The 19250-nt window shown below is 42.5% G+C and overlaps 2 protein-coding genes across 2 annotated transcripts; both read left to right on the forward strand.

Moving 5' to 3' along the window:
- Nucleotides 1–7061: 7061 nt before the first annotated feature.
- Nucleotides 7062–8449, forward strand: LOC311112088 (uncharacterized protein; the record flags this gene model as incomplete). Its single annotated transcript, XM_084155067.1, has 3 exons — nt 7062–7390; nt 7567–7726; nt 7874–8449. The coding sequence occupies 3 exons, from the start codon at nt 7062–7064 to the stop codon at nt 8447–8449; spliced, it is 1065 nt and encodes a 354-aa protein (XP_084011193.1).
- A 534-nt stretch (nt 8450–8983) lies between these two features.
- Nucleotides 8984–17696, forward strand: LOC311112403 (major facilitator superfamily domain-containing protein 6-A-like). The gene is made up of 11 exons (XM_084155512.1): nt 8984–9238; nt 9941–11265; nt 11426–11496; nt 11719–11773; nt 11900–12228; nt 12980–13077; nt 15127–15288; nt 15571–15669; nt 15881–15966; nt 16078–16278; nt 16697–17696. Exons 2-11 carry the CDS (start codon nt 9943–9945, stop codon nt 16946–16948), a joined length of 2676 nt encoding a protein of 891 aa, XP_084011638.1. The 5' UTR covers nt 8984–9238; nt 9941–9942; the 3' UTR covers nt 16949–17696.
- The last annotated feature ends 1554 nt before the right edge of the window (nt 17697–19250 follow it).

The following is a 19250-nucleotide window of genomic DNA, read 5'->3' on the forward strand; positions in this document are numbered from 1 at the left end:
CCTTATTCCCTTCATAGTGCACTACTTTTGATTGGGGACCATAGGGCTCTGGTCTGAAGTAGTGCTCTATATAGGGAATAGGGTGCCATTGCGCTGGGATACAATGAGGATAGGAAACTACCTGAATACCACGTGACACTCTTCATTTGACATGATCAACATGACAGCAAAAATACATTGGCAGTTGGTACATGCAGTACCAAATTCAAAGGTAGAAGGTACAATTGCATGGTGTGTGCATTGATTGTAAATGAGTAACTGACACCCTCTGCTGGACAACAACAGAAGCACAGGAGGAGTCATTACGTCACAACCACCACAACCCATTTATGCTCTGTTTGTTTGGGCTGCATAATGGTTCTAATAAAGATTTGATTCAGGCATCCATGTAGAGCTAATGTATATTTTTACCGACATTCATCCACCACTATCTTTAATCCTGGTTATGGAATGGGTGGAATTGGAAATAACTGGGTCTGATGTTATAATGTGGATTTCGCTAATTATTTCTGCTGCCTTGTTATCACTGACACATACATTGTCTCTACAGCTCTGGCAGTGTGGTGTGTAGAGGTGTGTAAAGTTGAATATCCTACTACAGAACCATTATATAGTATGTTTAGGGAGGTCATCCCAGCACCTGTGATCTTCCATTGGACCTTTTCTCAATCCAACTGCTCCAGCTGTTGGTCAAATCATGTCTTCAATCAATCATGTATCCCACAGCTAAGCTGGAGCAGGTGACAGGTGTCTCCATAACAACCCCTGTTCTATCACACCACAGTGACAGTTGGGACTCTGGGAGACTGGGACAGATCAAGAGCAATGTGGAGCATAGTGACGTCACCATCACTGTGTCTGTGTAATCCGGGGCGAGGATGACAAATTCATCAGTGGTTTTCTTACAGTAATTCACAAATCTTCTGATGCTGCCTGCTACTTCTAGAGATAGTTACATTGATTTAGCCCCTGTGAGGTTGTCTTTTACAGCTGCAATCTTGTGGCTCTGACAGAGACAATCCTTTGTTTAGAGGACTTATAAGGGGAGACGTACAGATGCAGTCTTTCCAGGACCGGCCTTCTCTCTGCTCTTACATGTGGACAACAGATAAATCATCGGATGTCACTGGATATCAAATACTGTGTCAAAGGACAAGCAGGAAAAGGTATGTGTTATTCCCTTTACACTGACTGTTGCTTTCCTCTACATACAATATGTGTTTGATTTTTTGGCTTTCTCTGTATTGAAATCATTCAAAACATCTTGTTGATGCAAATGAAGTTGATCTACAAACAGAAAAGCCATAGGGAAAATTAGAGTAATGTGATGTTGTTTCAGTAAGATTGATAGTAAAACATTTATTCGAAAAGTAAAGATATCCAAACATGATCAGGGTAGTATATTACTTAGTAAAAAGTTTACAGTAGAAGTCGGAAGTTTCATTAAAGAGTCATTAAAACTTGTTTTTCAACCACTCCACAAATTTCTTGTTAACAAACTATAGTTTTGGCAAGTCAGTTAGGACATCTACTTTGTGCATGACACAAGTAATTTTTCCAACAATTGTTTACAGACAAATTATTTCACTTATAATTCACAATTCCAGTGGGTCAGAAGTTTACATACACTAAGTTGACTGTGCCTTTAAACAGCTTGGAAAATTCCAGAAAATGATGTCATGGCTTTAGAAGCTTCTGATAGGCTAATTGACATCATTTGAGTCAATTGGAGGTGTACCTGTGGATGTATATCAAGACATACCTTCAAACTCAGTGCCTCTTTGCTTGACATCATGGGAAAATCAAAAGAAATCAGCCAAGACCTCAGAAAAAAAACTGTAGACGTCCACAAGTCTGGTTCATCCTTGGGAGCAATTTCCAAATGCCTGAAGGTACCACGTTCATCTGTACAAAGAATTGTACGCAAGTATAAACACCATGGGACCACACAGCCGTCCTACCGCTCAGGAATGAGACGAGTTCTGTCTCCTAGAGATTAAAGTACTTTGGTGCGAAAAGTGCAAATCAATCCCAGAACAACAGAAAAGGACCTTGTGAAGATGCTGGAGGAAACAGGGACGAAAGTATCTATATCCACAGTAAAACGAGTCCTAGATTGACATAACCTGAAAGGCCGCTCAGCAAGGAAGAAGCCACTGCTCCAAAACCGCCATAAAAAAGACAGACTACGGTTTGCAACTGCACATGGGGACGAAGATCGCACTTTTTGGAGAAATGTCCTCTGGTCTAATGAAACAAAAACGTATTGTGGGAAGCTTGTGGAAGGCTACCCGAAACATTTGACCCAAGTTAAACAATTTAAAGCCAATGCTACCAAATACTAATTGAGTGTATGTAAACTTCTGACCCACTGGGAATGTGATGAAATAAATAAAAGCTGAAATAAATCATTCTCTCTACTATTATTCTGACATTTCACATTCTTACAATAAAGTGGTGATCCTAACTGACCTAAGACAAGGAATTTTTACTAGGATTAAATTTCAGGAATTGTGAAAAACTGAGTTTAAATGTATTTGGCTAAGGTGTATGTAAACTTCAACTGTATATTTTATGGACTGTTACAATAATGTATATATTTTTATTGTCATTTAGCGGGGGAATCGAACCCACAACCCTGGCGTTGCAAACGCCATGCTCTACCAACTGAGCTACACGGGACTATGTACAGTGGGGAGAACAAATATTTGATACACTGCCGATTTTGCAGGTTTTCCTACTTACAAAGCATGTAGAGGTCTGTATCATAGGTGCACTTCAACTGTGAGAGACAGAATCTGAAACAAAAATCCAGAAAATCACATTGTATGATTTTTAAGTAATTAATTAGCATTTTATTGCATGACATAAGTATTTGATACATCAGAAAAGCAGAACTTAATATTTGGTACAGAAACCTATGTTTGCAATTACAGAGCTCATACGTTTCCTGTAGGTCTTGACCAGGTTTGCACACACTGCAGCAGGGATTTTGGCCCACTCCTCCATACAGACCTTCTCCAGATCCTTCAGGTTTCGGGGCTGTCGCTGGGCAATACGGACTTTCAGCTCCCTCCAAAGATTTTCTATTGGGTTCAGGTCTGGAGACTGGCTAGGCCACTCCAGGACCTTGAGATGCTTCTTACGGAGCCACTCCTTAGTTGCCCTGGCTGTGTGTTTTGGGTCGTTGCCATGCTGGAAGACCCAGCCACGACCCATCTTCAATGATCTTACTGAGGGAAGGAGGTTGTTGGCCAAGATCTCGCGATACATGGCGCCATCCATCCTCCCCTCAATACGGTGCAGTCGTCCTGTCCCCTTCGCAGAAAAGCATCCCCAAAGAATGATGTTTCCACCTCCATGCTTCACAGTTGTGATGGTGTTCTTGGGGCTGTACTCATCCTTCTTCTTCCTCCAAACACGGCGAGTGGAGTTTAGACCAAAAAGCTCTATTTTTGTCTCATCAGACCACATGACCTTCTCCCATTCCTCCTCTGGATCATCCAGATGGTCATTGGCAAACTTCAGATGGGCCTGGACATGCGCTGGCTTGAGCAGGGGGACCTTGCGTGCGCTGCAGGATTTTAATCCATGACGGCGTAATGTATTACTAATGGTTTTCTTTGAGACTGTGGTCCCAGCTCTCTTCAGGTCATTGACCAGGTCCTGCCATGTAGTTCTGGGCTGATCCCTCATGATCATTGATGCCCCACGAGGTGAGATCTTGCATGGAGCCCCAGACCGAGGGTGATTGATCGTCATCTTGAACTTCTTCCATTTTCTAATAATTGCGCCAACAGTTGTTGCCTTCTCACCAAGCTGCTTGCCTATTGTCCTGTAGCCCATCCCAGCCTTGTGCAGGTCTACAATTTTATCCCTGATGTCCTTACACAGCTCTCTGGTCTTGGCCATTGTGGAGAGGTTGGAGTCTGTTTGATTGAGTGTGTGGACAGGTGTCTTTTATACATGTAACGAGTTCAAACAGGTGCAGTTAATACAGGTAATGAGTGGAGAACAGGAGAGCTTCTTAAAGAAAAACTAACAGGTCTGTGAGAGCCGGAATTCTTACTGGTTGGTAGGTGATCAAATACTTATGTCATGCAATAAAATGCAAATGAATTACTTAAAAATCATACAATGTGATTTTCTGGATTTTTGTTTTAGATTCCGTCTCTCACAGTTGAAGTGTACCTATGATAAAAATGACAGAACTCTACATGCTTTGTAAGTAGGAAAACCTGCAAAATCGGCAGTGTATCAAATACTTGTTCTCCCCACTGTATATCAATTGAACACACTTACTTTGCATTAGGCATGTAACTAAATATGATCTATAATCTGTCCAGTCAGTCTTCTATAAGTATAGTGAACAAAAATATAAACGCAACATGTAAAGTGTTGGTCCCATGTTTCATGAGCTGAAATAAAAGATCCCAGAAATGTTCCATACACACAAAAAGCTTATTTATTTCAAATGTATTTCAAATTTGTTTACATCCCAGTTAGTGAGCATTTCTCCTTAGCCAAGATAATCCATCCACCTGACAAGTGTGGCATATCAAGAAGCTGTTTAAACAGCATGATCATTACACAGGTGCACCTTGTGCTGGGGACAATAAAAGGCCACTCTAAAATGTGTAATTTTGTCACACAACATAATGCCACAGATGTCTCAAGTTTTGAGGGAGCGTGAAATTGGCATGCTGACTGCAGGGCTGTCCATCAGAGCTGTTGCCAGAGAATTTAATGTTAATTTCTCTACCATATGCCGCCTCCCATGTTGTTTTAGAGAATTTGGCAGTATGTCCAACCGGCCTCACAACTGCAGACCACGTGTAACCACGCCAGCCCAGGACCTCCATATCTGGCTTCTTAATCTGCAGGATGGTCTGAGATCAGCCACCCAGACAGCTGATGAAACTGTGTGTTTGCACAACCGAATAATTTCTGCAGAAACCGTCTCAGGGAAGCTCATCTGCGTGCTCGTCGTCCTCGCCAGGGTCTTGACCTGACTGTAGTTCGGCGTCGTAACCGACTTCAATGGGCAAATGCTCTACTTCGATGGCCACTGGCACACTGGAGAAGTGTGCTCTTCATGGACGGATGAATCCCGATTTCAACTGTATTGGGCAGATGGCAGACAGCGTGTATGGCGTAGTGTGGGCAAGCGGTTTGCTGATGTCAACTTTGTGAACAGAGTGCCTCATGGTGGCGTTGGCGTATGGTATAGGCATGCATAAACTACGGACAACGTAAGGCATGCATAAGCCTGATCAACTCCATGCGAAGGAGGTGTCGCGCTGCATGAGGCAAACGTTGGTCACACCAGAAACTGACTTGTTTTCTGATCCACGCCCCTACCTTTTTTTAAAAGGTATTTGTAACCAACAGATGCATATCTGTATTCCCAGTCATGTGAAATCCATAGATTATGTCCTAATGATTTTATTTCAATTGACTGATTTCCTTATATGAACTGTAACTCAGAAATTGTTGCATGTTGCGTTTATATTTTTGTTCAGTGTACAATTTGTGGGGCGCTGCAGACTAAAGATCTGTTATATTGAAATATCAGGACTTTGTTTCCAGTCACAGACAGAATTATCCAGGTCAGGTCTTGCTGGAAAGTAAACTAGGGGCCAGAATGAAACTCAAACCCCTACACAACTCTGTCTAAATTCTCTTTCATAGCAGACACCTGATCTACAGTCATTAGATTATGTATGCCACTGAGCACTTGAGCAGACGCTATTATCTAAAGCAGGGTTTCCCAAACTCGGTCCTGGGTCCTGGTTATTTGAATCAGCTGTGTAGTACAGGGGCAAAAACCAAAACATCCACCCAGGGAGGGCCCTAGGACCGAGTTTGGGAAACCCTGATCTAAAGCAACTTACAGTTCAGTGAATACATACCTTTTTAGTAGGCTATGTGTGTATTTGATACACCCAGGAATTGAACCCACAGCCTTGTGGATGCTAGCGCCATGCACTTGCCAACTGAGGTACACAGGACAACAGATAAGTAGAGGAGAAGCTAGCTATCCACAAGCATCCATCATGAAGTAACAATTTCTGTCCTTCACATGGTGATCAGGAAAAGGCTTATGTGGATAAACTGAGATGTCAGATTAATGTAGATGGATGATTGATTGAAGGATAGATAATCAAACTAGGTTAGGGATTGGGTTGGAATTACTATAATCTTTCTCACTGCAGTTCAACAGGTTAATATCTGATTAATCAACTAGGCTACATAAAGTGAATATCATCTCACTCCCCTCCACCTCTGTAGACACCTGCTGTCCTTAAATCACATAACCCACACACTCATGCTTCGAAGAAGGAAGTGTCGCCTTATTCTCAGATGTTGCCCCAGTTTACAAGCAATCTCTTTAAAACCCCTCTCCTCTCCAGCCCCCTCTTCATCGGAGATGTGAATTATTGACAAGCTCCCCTTCTCACTCTCCTTCTCTCTCTCTCTCTCTCTCTCTCTCTCTCTCTCTCTCTCTCTCTCTCTCTCTCTCTCTCTCTCTCTCTCTCTCTCTCTCTCTCTCTCTCTCTCTCTCTCTCTCTCTCTCTCTCTCTCTCTCTCTCTCTCTCTCTCTCTCTCTCTCTCTCTCTCTCTCTCTCTCTGTCAACAGCAACAGCCCTGAACAATAGGGCCACCCGTCTGTCTGCCTTCTGAGGGGCATCTGGTCCTCTCTGTACGTTTTCCACCTGCCTCAGACAGGTTATTGATATAACAACAGTGGGGTGAATAAAGACAGATCTGCTGCTCCTCACACAGGTAAGGCATTCATGTTTTCTCTTTATTTTATTATGGCGAAATTGCCATATTTGGTCAAAATGGATGCTTTGTTGTAGACCGTTGTGTCAGGGGTAGCCTACCATCTGAACGTTAAGGGCTAAATTGCTGAACTCCATTACTCCAGTTCAAAAATGACTACATAAATAGACTGTCGTTGCTAGTGTACTTACAGCCTTACTACACAGGTACAACAACTTTATGTAAAGTGTTACCACACTTTCTCTGTCTCTTTTTTCCAGGTCTAAGGGGCCAAAATGCAGTACCTCTTTCATCTCCTTCTGTTGATGGAGATTTACTCCAAGTCTCACAGCACCCCGTGCGAGAAAGGCTGCGACTGTCGCGAGGAACTGAAACTCACCACTTGCACTAACGCCCTCTTAACCCAACTGCCCAACCACATCCCTCCTTACACAGAACACCTGGACCTATCTATGAACCTCCTAACCTTTATTCCGGAGAGTTCCTTCCAAATGGAACGCAAACTGAGGGTTCTGCTTATAAACGACAACAACATTAGCGCTGTGGCTGATGGGGCCTTCACCCAGCTAGAGTTCCTTCAAAAGTTGGACCTGAGTTGGAACAGGTAGTGGAGAGTTTTTCCTGGCCACTGTGCTCTTGTTGCTGTTTTTCTCTTCGAGGTCTTGGCCGGGTTACTGTAAAGCACTTTGTGACAACTGTTCATGTCAAAAGGGCTTTATCAATTCAATTTGATGGATGGATGGAGAGATTAATTGATTGATTTATTGATTGATTAAACAGGATCTCGTCCCTGAGCGAGAGCTTCTCCCTGGGCCTGAATGCTCTGAGGGAGCTGCAGCTGAGCCACAACCACCTGCACACCCTGGACAGCAGGAGCTTCATGCACTTGGATGGCCTACAGAGGCTCAACCTTACCGGCAACGCCATCCATAACATCCAGGTGAGGTTGTTTTTACTTTTATTGAACATCTAATAAGGTGATACATGACTTATACAATTATATTATTTTCTATTGTGTTCTATTTTGTTTTATTCTGTTGTGTTTTATTTTATTATATTCTATTGTGTTCTATTCTATTCCGTCCAGGTGAGGTCCTTCGGCTCCATGTCCACCTTGCGGCAGCTCCACCTGGAGGCCAACCATCTCATCTCCCTAAACAACGGGATGTTCTCCATGCTGAAGTCCCTGGAGGTCCTCAACCTGCAGGGGAACCAGATCAACAAGACCCAAGAGGGTGTCTTCACCCCCATGACCTCCCTGGCCCTGCTCAACCTGGCCCACAACCAGATGAGCACCATCTACTTCAAGACCTTCCTAAGCATCCACACCTATAGTACCCATATCCTGTTGGAAGGAAACCCCTGGAGCTGCAATTGTGACCTACAGAGAGTGTTCCATAAACTTAGAAGTGTTCAAAGACTGTTCTTGGATGATTACTATAATCTTAGCTGTAATGCTCCGACAGAACTAGCGAACTACAGGTTGATGGATGTGGATACGGAGCTGTGTATCGCCGAGATGGTTATTGTGCTGATTATCACGATCACCGTGGTGATAACAGTGTTGGTGGCCATCGTCATGGCGGAGAGGAAGAGAAAGAAGAAGAAGAAGAGGGGAAAACATTGGACGGAGCAAGGCAACTTGTCTGACTCAGATCACTAGGGATTGACTTCTTCTCGGCAACACAATCCTTTGATACACTTGTACAGTAACATTAAGAAAATATCTCTCAGAGACAGTTATTGACATATTTTAAAGGATATTTAGTAGGCTATTGTACAATTTCACCATGTATTTATTGTACACAAATGTATTTATCAATTACTCAATATGCACACTTTTTGCATTTGTAATAATACCAGAGTTTGTAGTGTTCTATTAGATACTTTGACATACAATATGAACAATACTACAGGTGTGAAACATGTTCAATTAAACGAATTTGAAAGGTGCACTAGCTGCATTGTATTCTGTCTATTTCCTTTATGATGTAGGAAATATAAATGTTATAGATTTTATAGATTTTTAGAAAGAATAACAATTGCACATCTTGCCTTTACACTTTGTTATAAACATGCTCTTATGCATTTACGGTAGTTGGTGTATGTTGAAGGGCAGCGGGACACTATTTGGGAGGTTGGGTTCACTTTAACAGATAGCAGAGACGTCACACGAAGCCCATCCTCTCGGCGTACCGAGTTCGGAGTTACCTTCTAGGCGAAATGGCCTGAACTAGGGTGTGGTTGTGGATCGGAATATTTGCACGAGTCTTTAAGGATATTACTTATGGTATATCATCTGTATCATGCATGCATAGGATAACAACGGAATAAGCTGTATTGTAAGCAATGCAGAAAGCGTTCGATTTCAGACTGAGAGACACAACTGCCACCGCCGAACCTGCGTAGTCATAGTTGAAAGAATAGGAACACCGACCGGTGACTTTTGCAGGTAAGATTGATGAGAAGAACATGGGCGTCCAAGCTCATATTCTCCAAGTTAAAGAGAAACTGCGCTAATTCACATTTTTGACGATTTTTGAAATGTTATCTAAAAATCTACAATCTAGATTTTTATGATCTACAATATTATGATTTAAGTGCGCTGTTTACCACTGCGTAAAGTAAACGTTGTACTTTTATGTCTTCAATTTGATGTGAACTGTTCAATATTTGTCAGTGAAACATACGTTTCGTTCATACTTCCGCATTGGACGGTGAAATGTATTTTTGTACGGGTTTCACCGGTTCTTCTGATTTTGACACACCCCACTCACGAGCAACATGAGTTCTTAGGTTGTAACAATGTTACTATATTTGTTACACACCGTGTGCAACTTGTTGACAGCCTAATCTTTATTGTAGCCAATTCTAGCCATGCTAAACATATTTACTGTAGAGCATAGTGTTTCAATATGCTTTGTGTTGTAGTCACGTCAGACAAAGATATATAGTTAAGCAAACTTTACTATGCATATTGTTAACCAGCACATCAAATACATGAAGTCAGTAAGTAACAAGTGGTTTCTGTTTCCTGTGTAACATCAATATGAGTAACATCAATATTGCTACACATAGACTGTATGTTTTCGATTATCATTGAAGCCTACTGTTAAGGTTACAGGAAACATGAATCTAACTTCCTGTCTTCCAGAGATGGCCGCAGACGACAAAGTGTTCATCCTGTCGGATGATGAAGAAGATCAGAAGAGGAAGTACGTCCAGGACGAACCCTTCAACACTCTTTCCCTGGAGCTTCAGAACGACCGAGAGCCAGGCTCCACTTCAGTGTCTGCTGCAGCATCAGCCACACAGTCTGCTCCAGAGACACCCATGGCCTCACCACTGAAAGACCTAGGCTGCTGTGAGAGGATGTGCCTTAGAGTCAACTCCCAGCTCCTCACCTCCAAGATTTTCTACTTCTTCTTCTATGCAGCCTACGGTTCCCTGCACCCACTCCTAGCCGTCTACTACAAGCAGCTAGGGATGTCGCCAAGCCGTAGTGGACTGTTGGTTGGGATCCGGTACTTTATAGAGTTCTGCAGTGCGCCATTCTGGGGAGTGGTGGCCGATCGTTTTAAGAAAGGGAAGCCATTGTTGCTTTTCTCTGTGCTGTGTTGGTTGGTGTTCAACTGTGGCATCGGCTTTGTCAAACCAGCTGCCATGATCTGTAAGGAGAAGGTGGGCGTCACCACTGTGGCCCCACCAATACTGCCCTTGACGACTATGACACCAATTAACGGCTCGCTACCGGACGTTTCCACCAATCTCACGAGGAGAAGTCGTCGGGATTTATTTCGAGGTTACTTTCCTAGCTTCCCTTTTGTTTTGAATGGCCTTGATTCTGGCTATAGCGTACGCCGCAGGTATAGGAGAGGTGCTGACAGCAATAGCACCCAATCCACAGTGGTGCCTTACAAGCAGAATAAAACAACAACCACTCGCACCCCCACCCGTGCCCAACCCAGTGTGGTGCCTAATGAGCAAGCCAATACCACTCAGCTTTTACCGAATACCACAACTATGCCACTGACCACTAAAAACCCCACCCATGTCCCTACCCATGCCCCCACCACCAATTCCACATTGGTGCCTCACGAGCAGGGCAATACCACTCAAGCTACACCAAATACTACAACAACAACTATGGCAACCACTACCACCACCCCTGCCCCCACCCAACCCAAAGAGTACATCATTGAGTACAACGAGGATCAGGTCGAGAGCATCTTTCTCCTGATCCTCTTGGTCATCATCGTGGGGGAGTTCTTCAGCGCGCCGGCGGTCACCATTGTGGACACGGTGACGTTACAGTACCTGGGGAAGCACCGGGACCGCTATGGCCTGCAGAGAATGTGGGGGTCCCTTGGCTGGGGCGTGACCATGCTGCTAGTGGGTATCTGGATAGACCACACCCACCTGACGCTGCTCATCGATGGCGTAGTCGGCTGCATCCTGCCCGAGTATAAGAACTATCAGGTAATGTATGACATTGAAAATGTGACAAATAATAAGCAATGGCTCGCTAAGGGCGACTTAGTTGATACGTAAATAGAAATATAGTTCATTAATTTGTTCATTTATTCACTCACTCATTCATACATTCACTCATTCTCTCTTTCATTCATTCCTTCCCCAGGTGGCCTTCATAGTGTTTGGAGTGATGATGGGTCTGGCTCTGGTGGTAGCAACACAATTCTACTTTGACCGGTAATAGGGGCAGACACAATTTAAATTATGTTTGAAACCCCATTTTAGCTTTATCTTAAATCAATGATTTTGTTAATTTACACTTCCTTTTAGTTTTTTTCTTTTATTCATCTATTTTATAGAATTGCTGTTTGTTTTTATTATCTTTCATTTAATTATTTTAATGTAAAGTGTGTGGTGATTTTAAATGATCTTTAAATGAAGTTGGATTTGATTTGACAGTGGGGACTACAGACAGGATGTGCCTCAGAGGCCCCAAGAGGTAGAGATACCGCAGGTAAATCAACTGGAAAATTAAAACTCACACTAACTGGAAATAGTATTTCTAATTTCTTTAGTAAATACTGCTTTAATATATTTTTTTATGATCATTTTTTATTTATTTTACACCTTTTTCACACAGGTAGACGGGAACGTGGCATCTCCAGAGGGGAGCGAGAGCTCCACCTCAGACCAGACCCCCATCACCCCAGAGTCCACCACCACCGAACAGCCTTTCTACTACAGTGACCTCCTCAGGCTGCTGTGTAGTGTCCAGTACAGCACGGTGCTGTTCGTGGCCTGGTTCATGGGCTTCGGTTACGGCTTTGTGTTCACCTTCCTGTATTGGCATCTAGAGGACCTGAAGGGGACCACCACGCTGTTTGGTGTGTGTTCGGTTCTGAGTCATGTGTCGGAGCTGGCTGCTTACTTCACCAGTCATAAGTTTATCGAACTGGTGGGACACATCAGGTAAGGATGGGGTTCTTGGTGGTGTTCTTGTTTTTGGGAGGGTGGTGGTGGAAGGGATATTGCATTATCCATCAATCTTCTAAAACAATATTTTACCAAAAACAGCAGCAACAACAACAACCGAAGCACACAGTATTTTCTGAAACTGAGGATTTCCACATTTGCTATCCCGTTTCACCACAACTAGACCTGCCGCATGTAAACAATCGTGTTCATTTAGAGTGCCTCTTGAACGTCACACAGACCTTGAGCGTATACTATAGTCAGACAAACAGACAGACCTAGCACAGAGCAGGGACATTTGAGAGTGTGGTGTTATGTTTAAGGAGAGACGCCCATCCCTCTGGCAGCTCTGTGTGACCTATGTCATTTTGACGCACAATTTTCAAACATTCTTCTCTAACATCTTGGGTGGTTATAACCCCGCAAGTAATACATTTACCTATTAGTGCAAAGGTCTCAGGAAGAATTTGTGCCAGTGCTTTTTGCCTCACCAGTTCAATGGGCACTGTACGCAAAGAGTCATACTAACTATGCCTAGTAGGGCATCTCTTTAGACCTTGGATGAGTGTTCTGCGATGGAATCCTAATTAACGCAACAAAAGACGCTCTAAGCCTGAAAAGCCTATACATTCTATACATCACCCTATTTTATCAGTTTGCCTCTTCTTAATAACCTTTGCTCAGAGTACCTAACCTCTGAAAATCTCATCACTAATTTCTTTCTTTCCTCCCTGTTTTCCTAACTTAGGGTCTTGTACATTGGCTTGGCATGTAACACAGCACGCTACCTGTACATTTCTTACTTGGAGAATGCATGGATAGTTCTGCCTATGGAGGTCTTACAAGGTAAGAAAGAGCAGGTCAGACAGTGACATTACTTCCTGTTGACATCTGACTGAGGAAGGTTCAAGTTTGAGTCTGTAGTTAAGGGTTGTGATATTGAGCCTCAGTAAAGTACATCTTAGGACAGGAATCTCTGTTATTTCAAGCAATCGCTACCTTATAAAACACCTTTTCCCATGCCAACTAAACAAGAATGGGATAAGATATCATTTTATAGGAATGTTAATATTGATTTAAAGTGAAAAGGCCATTAAAGTATCACATCAAAAACAATCATATTAAAAGACAGTATCACCAGAAGGAAATTGAATAAGGATATCCTGGTAATGTCATATGACTTGTTATCCCTGTTTGTCTTTCTGTGGTTACAGATGAGATATTATTTAAGAGCAGGTTGGATGGGTCTTGTCAAATACTGATTACATTGAGACACGATCACATGTATTTTTTTCTTTTTTTGTGGGAACACTTGGGAACAGACTTCCTAAATTAAACACATTTTTATTAAACACATTTTTAGTTGAATTCCTGGTGATTTTACAGTCTTTTTTTAACCAAAAACAATGCATAGTGCCAACTGTAGAGTTTGGTGGAGGAGGAATAATGGTCTTGGGCTGTTTTTCATGGTTCGGGCTAGGCCCCTTAGTTCCAGTGAAGGGAAATCTTAACGCTACAACATACAGTGACATTCTAGACGATTCTGTGATTCCAACTTTGTGGCAACAGTTTGGGTAAGGCCCTTTCCTGTTTCAGCATGACAATGCCCCCGTGCACAAAGCGAGGTCCATACAGAAATGGTTTGTCAAGATCGGTGTGGAAGAATTAGACTGGCCTGCACAGAGCCCTGACCTCAACCCCATCGAACACCTTTGGTATGAATTGGAACGCCGACTGCGAGCCAGGTCTACTCGTCCAACATCAGTGCCCGACCTCAGTAATGCTCTTGTGGCTGAATGGAAGCAAGTCCCCACAGCAATGTTCCAACATCTAGTGGAAAGCCATTACAGAAGAGTGGAGGCTGTTATGGCAGCAAAGGGGGGACCAACTCCATATTAATGCCCATGATCTTGGAATGAGATGTTCGACGAGCAGGTGTCCACATACTTTTGGTCATGTAGTGTATATAATGATTATCTTTATTTTGTTTACTAAAAACGCTTCATGACAATTTTTCTAGTAATAACTGATAATACCCTCAATAAATAAGTAAGAATAAGCTTGTTATTACTGGTCATAAATGATAAGCACTGTTAGCTTTGGTGCTATATATTCTTGCTGAGCTCTGTGTCTTAGGAGGGTTTTGCAGCCCACAAAGCAAAGTAAGATGACCATCACATGACTTCAGCATAAGGATTTGTATATCTATCTGACGTTTGAGTCTGTGGTCACGGAATGAGAAGTCTGACTGCCTGAATGATGATGAATGGAAGTCTAAGTGTCAACACCTCCTTATCCATAGGACTCAAATAAAAGAGGCAAGGTTTCCTGTTAGATTGTTTTTCAAATTTGTGCTAATATTACAAGACAGACTGCTTTTTCTTCTGTATGACATTAGTATCGAAAATAATGTATAACATTTAACATTTTTTGTCATTTTGCAGACACTCTCCAGAGACATTATCCAGAGCAACTTACAGGATCAATTAGGGTTGAGTGCCTTGCTCAAGGGCACAGATCTTTCACCTAGTCGACTCTGGGCTACAAACCAGCAACCTTTCGGTTACTTGCCCAATTCCCTTAACCGCTAGAAACTACACCACAATGCCCTACTTTGAAGAATAGTATTTATCCTTATAAACTGTGTAATGTTTAACACCTCCATCAATGTTTGTCCTCTGGCATCATTTACATTTTAGTCATTTAGCAGACACTCTTATCCAGAGTGACTTACAGTCGTGAGTGTAGACATTTTTTGACTTTTTTGTACTGGTCCCCCGTGGAAATCGAATCTACAACCCTGGCTTTGCAAGCGCCATGCTCTACCAACTGAGCAGCACACAGTATTTAAATGTTCTAACATTTGTTTTGTCTGTCTGTCTCTTTGTAATGTAGGTGTGACCCATGCGTCGGTTTGGGCTGCCTGTATCTCCTACCTGAGTGCCGCGGTGCCCCCAGCTCTGAGGACCTCTGCCCAGGGTATCCTCCAGGGTCTACACTTGGGACTGGGACGGGGCTGTGGGGCCATGGTGGGGGGCGTCTTCGTCAACTACTTTGGTACGGATGCAACAACAACAGCCCCTTTTGACAGTCCCATTTGAGTAGTGAAATTTAGCAACTCCTGCCATATAGCCATGTTTTTATATGTTAACATGATTTTGAGAACCAATGAGTTATACTGTTTATTACATATTTATAAACTACATACTGTATCCACTAATAATGAACTGTTTAAAAATTATGTATAAACCATTCATAACCCCATTAAATGACACCTTAATATAAAGTGCTACTATTTGGTTTGTTCTGTATCTGTAACGTGCATCTTTCTTTTTCCAGGAGCTGCAGAGACCTTCAGAGGGATTGGAATGGCTTCCCTGGTTATACTCCTCATCTTCTCCTTCATTCAATGTCTGACCGGACAGAACGAGGAAAAGGGTGAGGGAGGGGAGAGCACCTCAGTCCATATTTATTTAATAAACCCTGCATCAGTGCACTGTTTTAGGAATTTGTTCTGTATAGAACCAAAAAGGGTTTAATGGATTGCTCCATATGTTGCACAAAAAATTGTCTTTATAGAACTGCAAAGCACCATTATACTTAACAGTGTACCATACAATAATAACCTAAATTGTATTCCCCTCACTAGAGGACAGGATGCTAGCAGAGAACATTCCGGTTCCTTCCAGTCCGGTTCCCATCGCTACCATAGACTTGATGCAGAACCAGAGCCAGGTCAAAACAAAATTGTTGTGCTCATATGCTGCTTCTTTCAGCAAACCAGTTTCCCATTGTGGGACAATGAAGTGTACTATTAATACTACTAATTAATACTACTACTACCAGGTGGGTGTGACGGTGTCCCGCCCGGACCCTAGACCCCCGGCTAAGAAGACCAAGCACCAGGAGGAGCAGGAGGATGTTAACAGACCGGCCTGGGTGCTGAGTGGATCCCCCTGGGTCACCATAGCCTTCGCTGTCTGCCAGATCAGAGAGATGTACTGCATGACCAAGAATAGTCTACCCTCTGAGACACAGCCACTGCAGGTAGGATGATGAATGATAGTCCTCTTATAAAGATGTGTAAAATCTCAATGAGAACTCTTGTCCTCAGATGTGCGAATCGAAAGTTTATGAATTTCAAGCCAATTCATGTTTAAAAAATGTATAACCTTTAAAATATTTTATTTCAATGGGATTTATGTTTATGTCATATGATTAACAGTGACAATATGTGAATGATTTTTCCCACGCCTTCCTGTGAACTAAAGAAAGGTGAGGCCGTGTTTGTTCTTTGTGTGCACTGTAGAGGTGAATTCGACAGTGGTGAATGTGGTCAAATGTCCTATGTGCCTGTGTTTGGTCTCCTAGTTTAGTGCATGGTTTGGTTATATCTTTAGTGTATCCAAAACATTTTGTCATGATGGATTAGCCAATTATGTTATATTATCTTGTCTGTTGCCAGGAGCAAAATGATCAGAACTCTTCTGAATACCAGGCAGTGGAGACTGAACACAGCACAGAGCAACAGGAGTTCCCACACCACCATAACGGTTCCCCCAGCAGCGTACCTAGCAAGGCCCACCCCGCAGAGCACCCAGAATCCCAGCCCTCTTCCCTACCAGACCAGGGGAACTCTGTGGAGCACCCTGCCTTTTTACCTGTTAACTTTGAGGCTTCACATCAACTGTCTAGTACAAACCCTTTCCGGCAGTAGATTAAAGGCTTGAGTTGTTGAGTTTAGAAACGGAGCAGGTACTTAGTAGCGAAAGGGTAAGGGGCAGTAAGTACTACTCAACATCGATGACTGTGCTGTAAAAAGTACCAAATGATAAGCTTTCTGTGTGTGTGTCATCTGACATTGTGTAAATAGAATTTGATCTAGAAAGGGTCAAAAGGGATTGTTGCCTTCTAGAATGTAATGTATTTATTTCATCTGTCTTCCTGCACGAGCTTCTGACAATCATGTTATTATTTTGACTCTTGGGATGAAATTATATGTGTATACAATAAAAATTTATTTGTAGAGAAATCATTAACTTTCACTGCTTTTCTGGTGTTTCAATTATATTATAGCTGTCTATTCTTGCATGTTTTTAAAATTCCAAGAGTAGACACTTGGTGGCAGTAGTGTACCGTATTCAAGGACTAACCCTAAGCGTGTGTGTTGTGTGGAGGTTGAGGTCAGGGTGTGTTTGCTTTTGCTGCTGATGGGAGTGTATGGGAGGACAGTAATAGTGTTCTCCTCAGAAACTACACCACAATGCCATCTGCAACTTCCTTTGTCTCGGCAGAGAATAAGCTAATATCGGTGTTGATGGAAAAAGATGAACGAAATTAATTAATTGGACTGTTTCCCCCGAATCGTCTTTGTTTTGAACACAGCAAATAATGTCCTTCATTATTAGTGTAGGCCTACTCTAAATAAAGTGATTATACTACAAGTCTCAAGAGACAAGACTGACCGTGGCAGCTGTCTTATCCAATATTGTTAAGCCTGTTGTCTACATCTAAGGAATTAATCATTTGTACATTTTACCTTAAGGTTTTTCCATCAGCTGCACTCTATGAATCAGTTCATTTGAAAGTACTCTATGAATCAGTTCATTTCAAAGTACTCTATGAATCAGTTCATTTCAAAGTACTCTATGAATCAGTTCATTTCAAAGTACTCTATGAATCAGTTCATTTCAAAGTACTCTATAAATCGGTTCATTTCAAAGTCTAATAAAAAATGATGACATTCCCCTGTTCCTCAACGATCTTATTGAGGCATCACAAGTATAATACTTGTTTACTCTTGACCACACAGACTCGCACATACATTAGTCCGCTGCAATGCCTTATGGGTATGTATGGCTTTGCTGAAAGTGTTGAGTCATGGACTGGTCCTATTTATCCCTGTGGTGTGGACACTCCAACATGCTAGGACATGACAGGACCAGACAGCTGCCATGTTCAGTAGGGCATCATGGGATTGTTGTAGTACTGTAGCAGCATCCTTTTATTTATTTGCACAGTACACTGATAATGCTGCACTGATGAAATAGCTACACATGGTAATAATCATGCTGATCATTGGAATGATAGGTGTGATATTGTGTAGGCCTATGTGATATTTTAAAAACACTCCAGGATAGTACAACATGTGCTACATGCTATAGTGGAGAGGCAGTTAATTGATTATTGAAATATTCAGACTGTGTTGGTTTCTCTCTGGCTGTACCATTGATGCCCCCTCCCGCCGCTGAAGCTACACTGCCTCAACTCCTAGCCTTTCATCCGAAGCCAAATAGAGCGATTCAACATCCATCTCTACCATCAATTTAAATGTGTTGCTTGTTTTTAAGATTATTTTATTTAATGAAAAGCGCTATACAAGTTAAATAAATTATTATTTTTATTATTATTGTTATGTGTTTTGTGTATATTGTAGGCCTAGGACCTTTTGACAACATCTAGTAAATTAAAATGCCTGATGTCCAATGCATCTATACATAAGAGCACATACAGTCACCAGGGTCATCTTGTTAAGTTGATGGAAAACATTGTTTAAACGCAGTGAAAGAGATAGCCTAGGCCTACTAACTGAATGTGTCAAATTAGAGCACAGATTGTTGTTTCCCATTGCAAACAGTTTTGCTACGGTGTCTGTGTGCCCTACTGAGCACGACCCAGGATGTCCTGCAGAGTGAGAAAAAGTGCCTTGTATGACACAGTGAGAGGCTTTGTCTCTACCGTCATCAATACAACCATACATGACGCCTACAGGGCCAGCCTCTCCGTGGGCTGATCAGTACGGCCCACAGCCCACACCAGCCCCAGCCTTAGCCTGCAGGAGGCACAGCAGGGGAGCTCAGAGCCATGCTTACTCCCACCAATACCTTGTTGGGCTGCAAAGCCATAGGATCCAAGGAGCAAGGACAGTGTGGAAGAGTAGAATGACTCCCCAACCCACAGCCATTTAGGCCTAAGTAGTGGTTCATTGAGGTCTAAGCAGTTGATCTTTGACTTAACAT

This window comes from Coregonus lavaretus (assembly GCF_964263955.1).
Source record: "Coregonus lavaretus genome assembly, chromosome: 38".
NCBI lineage: Eukaryota > Metazoa > Chordata > Actinopteri > Salmoniformes > Salmonidae > Coregonus > Coregonus lavaretus.

Coding starts and splice junctions, on each gene's coding strand:
- LOC311112403 (XM_084155512.1), top strand. CDS start 9,943: ATGGCCGCAGACGACAAAGTGTTCATCCTGTCGGATGATGAAGAAGAT. Junction 11,266..11,425: donor CCGAGTATAAGAACTATCAG/GTAATGTATGAC, acceptor TTCCTTCCCCAG/GTGGCCTTCATAGTGTTTGG. Junction 13,078..15,126: donor GCCTATGGAGGTCTTACAAG/GTAAGAAAGAGC, acceptor TTTGTAATGTAG/GTGTGACCCATGCGTCGGTT.